Source organism: Salmo salar, chromosome ssa07 (genome assembly GCF_905237065.1).
Source record: "Salmo salar chromosome ssa07, Ssal_v3.1, whole genome shotgun sequence".
NCBI classification, from domain to species: Eukaryota; Metazoa; Chordata; class Actinopteri; order Salmoniformes; family Salmonidae; genus Salmo; species Salmo salar.
This window is the reverse complement of record NC_059448.1, coordinates 299,282-307,500: the sequence shown is the minus strand read 5'-3', so window position 1 is coordinate 307,500 and position 8,219 is coordinate 299,282. Positions and strand designations below refer to the sequence as shown.

Sequence of the window (8,219 nt, the reverse complement as noted above, 5' to 3'; positions counted from 1 at the left end):
TATCTACCAACAATAGGAGATACCAGGGTGTGTTCTACTATCTACCAACAATAGGAGATACCAGGGTTTGTTCTACTATCTACCAACAATAGGAGATACCAGGGTGTGTTCTACTATCTATCTACCAGCAATAGGAGATACCAGGGTGTGTTCTACTATCTACCAGCAATAGGAGAGACCAGGGTGTGTTCTACTATCTACCAGCAATAGGAGATACCAGGGTGTGTTCTACTATCTACCAACAATAGGAGATACCAGGGTGTGTTCTACTATCTATCTACCAACAATAGGAGATACCAGGGTGTGTTCTACTATCTACCAACAATAGGAGATACCAGGGTGTGTTCTACTATCTACCAGCAATAGGAGAGACCAGGGTGTGTTCTACTATCTACCAGCAATAGGAGATACCAGGGTGTGTTCTACTATCTACCAACAATAGGAGATACCAGGGTGTGTTCTACTATCTACCAACAATAGGAGATACCAGGGTGTGTTCTACTATCTACCAACAATAGGAGAGACCAGGGTGTGTTCTACTATCTACCAGCAATAGGAGATACCAGGGTGTGTTCTACTATCTACCAGCAATAGGAGAGACCAGGGTGTGTTCTACTATCTACCAACAATAGGAGAGACCAGGGTGTGTTCTACTATCTACCAACAATAGGAGAGACCAGGGTGTGTTCTACTATCTACCAACAATAGGAGATACCAGGGTGTGTTCTACTATCTACCAACAATAGGAGATACCAGGGTGTGTTCTACTATCTACCAACAATAGGAGATACCAGGGTGTGTTCTACTATCTACCAACAATAGGAGATACCAGGGTGTGTTCTACTATCTACCAACAATAGGAGAGACCAGGGTGTGTTCTACTATCTACCAGCAATAGGAGAGACCAGGGTGTGTTCTACTATCTACCAACAATAGGAGATACCAGGGTGTGTTCTACTATCTACCAACAATAGGAGAGACCAGGGTGTGTTCTACTATCTACCAGCAATAGGAGAGACCAGGGTGTGTTCTACTATCTACCAACAATAGGAGATACCAGGGTGTGTTCTACTATCTACCAGCAATAGGAGAGACCAGGGTGTGTTCTACTATCTACCAACAATAGGAGAGACCAGGGTGTGTTCTACTATCTACCAACAATAGGAGATACCAGGGTGTGTTCTACTATCTACCAGCAATAGGAGATACCAGGGTGTGTTCTACTATCTACCAACAATAGGAGATACCAGGGTGTGTTCTACTATCTACCAACAATAGGAGATACCAGGGTGTGTTCTACTATCTACCAACAATAGGAGATACCAGGGTGTGTTCTACTATCTACCAACAATAGGAGATACCAGGGTGTGTTCTACTATCTATCTACCAGCAATAGGAGATACCAGGGTGTGTTCTACTATCTACCAGCAATAGGAGAGACCAGGGTGTGTTCTACTATCTACCAGCAATAGGAGATACCAGGGTGTGTTCTACTATCTACCAACAATAGGAGATACCAGGGTGTGTTCTACTATCTACCAACAATAGGAGATACCAGGGTGTGTTCTACTATCTACCAGCAATAGGAGAGACCAGGGTGTGTTCTACTATCTACCAGCAATAGGAGATACCAGGGTGTGTTCTACTATCTACCAACAATAGGAGATACCAGGGTGTGTTCTACTATCTACCAGCAATAGGAGAGACCAGGGTGTGTTCTACTATCTACCAGCAATAGGAGAGACCAGGGTGTGTTCTACTATCTACCAACAATAGGAGATACCAGGGTGTGTTCTACTATCTATCTACCAACAATAGGAGATACCAGGGTGTGTTCTACTATCTATCTACCAACAATAGGAGATACCAGGGTGTGTTCTACTATCTACCAACAATAGGAGATACCAGGGTGTGTTCTACTATCTACCAACAATAGGAGATACCAGGGTGTGTTCTACTATCTACCAACAATAGGAGATACCAGGGTGTGTTCTACTATCTACCAACAATAGGAGAGACCAGGGTGTGTTCTACTATCTACCAGCAATAGGAGACACCAGGGTGTGTTCTACTATCTACCAACAATAGGAGAGACCAGGGTGTGTTCTACTATCTACCAACAATAGGAGATACCAGGGTGTGTTCTACTATCTACCAACAATAGGAGATACCAGGGTGTGTTCTACTATCTACCAACAATAGGAGATACCAGGGTGTGTTCTACTATCTACCAACAATAGGAGAGACCAGGGTGTGTTCTACTATCTACCAGCAATAGGAGAGACCAGGGTGTGTTCTACTATCTACCAACAATAGGAGAGACCAGGGTGTGTTCTACTATCTACCAACAATAGGAGATACCAGGGTGTGTTCTACTATCTACCAACAATAGGAGAGACCAGGGTGTGTTCTACTATCTACCAACAATAGGAGATACCAGGGTGTGTTCTACTATCTACCAGCAATAGGAGATACCAGGGTGTGTTCTACTATCTACCAACAATAGGAGATACCAGGGTGTGTTCTACTATCTACCAACAATAGGAGATACCAGGGTGTGTTCTACTATCTACCAACAATAGGAGATACCAGGGTGTGTTCTACTATCTACCAACAATAGGAGATACCAGGGTGTGTTCTACTATCTACCAACAATAGGAGATACCAGGGTGTGTTCTACTATCTACCAGCAATAGGAGAGACCAGGGTGTGTTCTACTATCTACCAACAATAGGAGATACCAGGGTGTGTTCTACTATCTACCAACAATAGGAGATACCAGGGTGTGTTCTACTATCTACCAACAATAGGAGAGACCAGGGTGTGTTCTACTATCTACCAACAATAGGAGAGACCAGGGTGTGTTCTACTATCTACCAGCAATAGGAGAGACCAGGGTGTGTTCTACTATCTACCAACAATAGGAGATACCAGGGTGTGTTCTACTATCTACCAACAATAGGAGATACCAGGGTGTGTTCTACTATCTACCAGCAATAGGAGATACCAGGGTGTGTTCTACTATCTACCAACAATAGGAGATACCAGGGTGTGTTCTACTATCTACCAACAATAGGAGATACCAGGGTGTGTTCTACTATCTACCAACAATAGGAGAGACCAGGGTGTGTTCTACTATCTACCAACAATAGGAGATACCAGGGTGTGTTCTACTATCTACCAACAATAGGAGATACCAGGGTGTGTTCTACTATCTACCAACAATAGGAGATACCAGGGTGTGTTCTACTATCTACCAGCAATAGGAGATACCAGGGTGTGTTCTACTATCTACCAACAATAGGAGAGACCAGGGTGTGTTCTACTATCTGTCTACCAACAATAGGAGATACCAGGGTGTGTTCTACTATCTACCAACAATAGGAGATACCAGGGTGTGTTCTACTATCTACCAGCAATAGGAGATACCAGGGTGTGTTCTACTATCTACCAACAATAGGAGATACCAGGGTGTGTTCTACTATCTACCAACAATAGGAGATACCAGGGTGTGTTCTACTATCTACCAACAATAGGAGAGACCAGGGTGTGTTCTACTATCTACCAACAATAGGAGATACCAGGGTGTGTTCTACTATCTACCAACAATAGGAGAGACCAGGGTGTGTTCTACTATCTACCAACAATAGGAGATACCAGGGTGTGTTCTACTATCTACCAACAATAGGAGATACCAGGGTGTGTTCTACTATCTACCAACAATAGGAGAGACCAGGGTGTGTTCTACTATCTACCAACAATAGGAGATACCAGGGTGTGTTCTACTATCTACCAGCAATAGGAGATACCAGGGTGTGTTCTACTATCTGTCTACCAACAATAGGAGATACCAGGGTGTGTTCTACTATCTACCAGCAATAGGAGATACCAGGGTGTGTTCTACTATCTATCTACCAGCAATAGGAGAGACCAGGGTGTGTTCTACTATCTACCAACAATAGGAGATACCAGGGTGTGTTCTACTATCTACCAACAATAGGAGATACCAGGGTGTGTTCTACTATCTACCAGCAATAGGAGATACCAGGGTGTGTTCTACTGTCTACCAGCAATAGGAGATACCAGGGTGTGTTCTACTGTCTACCAACAATAGGAGATACCAGGGTGTGTTCTACTATCTACCAACAATAGGAGATACCAGGGTGTGTTCTACTATCTACCAACAATAGGAGATACCAGGGTGTGTTCTACTATCTACCAGCAATAGGAGATACCAGGGTGTGTATGCCTGTCCATGTGTCTGTTTGTGTGCTTACCGCACTCTGCCTCGTCGCTCCAGTCATCACAGTCATTATATCTGTTACAAACCAGTTTCCTGGGGATACATAGTCCAGTCACACACAGGAAGTGGTCGTGTCCTCCACAGACAGCTGCAGAACAGACCAACAAAACAACAGTTAGCACTAAATACAGAAAGTGTATATAGTATGTTATGTAGTGTGTATATAGTCTATAGTGTGTATATAGTGTGTATATAGTGTGTATGTATAGTCTATAGTGTGTATATAGTGTGTATATAGTGTGTATGTATAGTCTATTGTGTGTATATAGTGTGTATATAGTGTGTCTATTGTGTGTATATAGTGTGTATATAGTGTGTATATAGTGTGTGTATATTGTCTAGTGTGTATTTATAGTCTAGTGTGTATATAGTGTGTATATAGTGTGTATGTATAGTCTATTGTGTGTCTATAGTGTGTATATAGTGTGTCTATTGTGTGTATATAGTGTGTATATAGTGTGTATATAGTGTGTGTATATTGTCTAGTGTGTATTTATAGTCTAGTGTGTATATAGTGTGTATATAGTGTGTATATATAGTCTAGTGTGTATATAGTGTGTATATATAGTCTAGTGTGTATATAGTCTAGTGTGTATATAGTGTGTATATAGTGTGTATATATAGTCTAGTGTGTATATAGTGTGTATATAGTGTGTATGTATAGTCTATTGTGTGTATATAGTGTGTATATAGTGTGTATATAGTGTGTATATAGTGTGTATATAGTGTGTATATAGTGTGTATGTATAGTCTATTGTGTGTATATAGTGTGTATATAGAGTGTATGTATAGTCTATTGTGTGTATATAAGGTGTATATAGTGTGTATGTATAGTCTATTGTGTGTATATAGTGTGTATGTATAGTCTAGTGTGTGTATATAGTGTGTATATAGTGTGTCTATTGTGTGTATATAGTGTGTATATAGTGTGTATATAGTGTGTATATAGTGTGTGTATATTGTCTAGTGTGTATTTATAGTCTAGTGTGTATATAGTGTGTATATAGTGTGTCTATTGTGTGTATATAGTGTGTATATAGTGTGTCTATTGTGTGTATATAGTGTGTATATAGTGTGTGTATATTGTCTAGTGTGTATTTATAGTCTATTGTGTGTATATAGTGTGTATATAGTGTGTCTATTGTGTGTATAGTGTGTATATAGTGTGTGTATATTGTCTAGTGTGTATATAGTGTGTATATAGTCTAGTGTGTATATAGTCTAGTGTGTATATAGTGTGTATATATAGTCTAGTGTGTATATAGTGTGTATATATAGTCTAGTGTGTATATAGTCTAGTGTGTATATAGTGTGTATATAGTGTGTATATATAGTCTAGTGTGTATATAGTGTGTATATAGTGTGTATATATAGTCTAGTGTGTATATAGTCTAGTGTGTATATAGAGTGTATATATAGTCTACTGTGTATATAGTGTGTCTATTGTGTGTATATAGTGTGTATATAGTGTGTATATAGTGTGTGTATATTGTCTAGTGTGTATTTATAGTCTAGTGTGTATATAGTGTGTATATAGTGTGTATATATAGTCTAGTGTGTATATAGTGTGTATATATAGTCTAGTGTGTATATAGTCTAGTGTGTATATAGTGTGTATATAGTGTGTATATATAGTCTAGTGTGTATATAGTGTGTATATAGTGTGTATATATAGTCTAGTGTGTATATAGTCTAGTGTGTATATAGAGTGTATATATAGTCTACTGTGTATATAGTGTGTATATAGTCTAGTGTGTATATAGTGTGTATAAAGTGTGTATATATAGTCTAGTGTGTATATAGTGTGTATATAGTCTAGTGTGTATATAGTGTGTATATAGTGTGTATATAGTGTGTATATAGTCTAGTGTGTATATAGTGTGTATATAGTGTGTATATATAGTCTAGTGTGTATATAGTGTGTATATAGTGTGTATATATAGTCTAGTGTGTATATAGTGTGTATATATAGTATAGTGTGTATATAGTCTAGTGTGTATATAGTGTGTATATATAGTCTAGTGTGTATATAGTCTAGTGTGTATATAGTGTGTATATATAGTCTAGTGTGTATATAGTGTGTATATAGTCTAGTGTGTATATAGTGTGTATATAGTGTGTATATAGTGTGTATATAGTCTAGTGTGTATATAGTGTGTACATATAGTCTAGTGTGTATATAGTGTGTATATATAGTCTAGTGTGTATATAGTCTAGTGTGTATATAGTGTGTATATAGTGTGTATATATAGTCTAGTGTGTATATAGTGTGTATATAGTGTGTATATATAGTCTAGTGTGTATATAGAGTGTATATATAGTCTACTGTGTATATAGTGTGTCTATTGTGTGTATATAGTGTGTATATAGTGTGTATATAGTGTGTGTATATTGTCTAGTGTGTATTTATAGTCTAGTGTGTATATAGTGTGTATATAGTGTGTATATATAGTCTAGTGTGTATATAGTGTGTATATATAGTCTAGTGTGTATATAGTCTAGTGTGTATATAGTGTGTATATAGTGTGTATATATAGTCTAGTGTGTATATAGTGTGTATATAGTGTGTATATATAGTCTAGTGTGTATATAGTCTAGTGTGTATATAGAGTGTATATATAGTCTACTGTGTATATAGTGTGTATATAGTCTAGTGTGTATATAGTGTGTATAAAGTGTGTATATATAGTCTAGTGTGTATATAGTGTGTATATAGTCTAGTGTGTATATAGTGTGTATATAGTGTGTATATAGTCTAGTGTGTATATAGTGTGTATATAGTGTGTATATATAGTCTAGTGTGTATATAGTGTGTATATAGTGTGTATATATAGTCTAGTGTGTATATAGTGTGTATATATAGTATAGTGTGTATATAGTCTAGTGTGTATATAGTGTGTATATATAGTCTAGTGTGTATATAGTCTAGTGTGTATATAGTGTGTATATATAGTCTAGTGTGTATATAGTGTGTATATAGTCTAGTGTGTATATAGTGTGTATATAGTGTGTATATAGTCTAGTGTGTATATAGTGTGTACATATAGTCTAGTGTGTATATAGTGTGTATATAGTGTGTATATATAGTCTAGTGTGTATATAGTGTGTATATATAGTCGAGTGTGTATATAGTGTATATAGTGTAGCTATAGTGTGTATATAGTGTTTATATAGTGTGTATATAGTGTGTATATATAGTCTAGTGTGTATATATAGTCTAGTGTCTATATAGTCTAGTGTGTATATAGTGTGTATATATAGTCTAGTGTGTATATAGTGTGTATATATAGTCGAGTGTGTATATAGTGTATATAGTGTAGCTATAGTGTGTATATAGTGTGTATATAGTGTGTATATAGTGTGTATACATAGTCTAGTGTGTATATATAGTCTAGTGTGTATATAGTGTGTATATAGTCTAGTGTGTATATAGTGTGTATATAGTGTGTATATATAGTCTAGTGTGTATATAGTGTGTATATAGTCAAGTGTGTATATAGTGTGTATATAGTGTGTATATATAGTCTAGTGTGTATATAGTGTGTATATAGTGTGTATATATAGTCTAGTGTGTATATAGTGTGTATATAGTGTGTATATATAGTCTAGTGTGTATATAGTGTGTATATAGTCTAGTGTATATATAGTGTGTATATATAGTCTAGTGTGTATATATAGTCTAGTGTGTATATATAGTCTAGTGTGTATATTGTGTGTATATAGTGTGTATATAGTCAAGTGTGTATATAGTGTGTATATATAGTCTAGTGTGTAGTCCAGTGTGTATATAGTGTGTATATAGTCAAGTGTGTATATAGTGTGTATATATAGTCTAGTGTGTATATAGTGTGTATATAGTGTGTATATATAGTCTAGTGTTTATATAGTGTGTATATAGTGTGTATATAGTCAAGTG

The 8,219-nt window shown here is 36.8% G+C and overlaps 1 protein-coding gene across 1 annotated transcript in view; it reads right to left on the bottom strand.

Annotated features, from left to right (window-relative positions):
• corin (corin, serine peptidase) overlaps positions 1 to 8,219 on the bottom strand; it is an 89,303-nt gene that overhangs the window by 54,696 nt on the left and 26,388 nt on the right. The window contains exon 6 of the mRNA XM_045721373.1: positions 4,278 to 4,391. Within this exon, the coding sequence (XP_045577329.1) occupies positions 4,278 to 4,391 (114 nt within the window). The remainder of the gene's footprint in view (positions 1 to 4,277; positions 4,392 to 8,219) is intronic.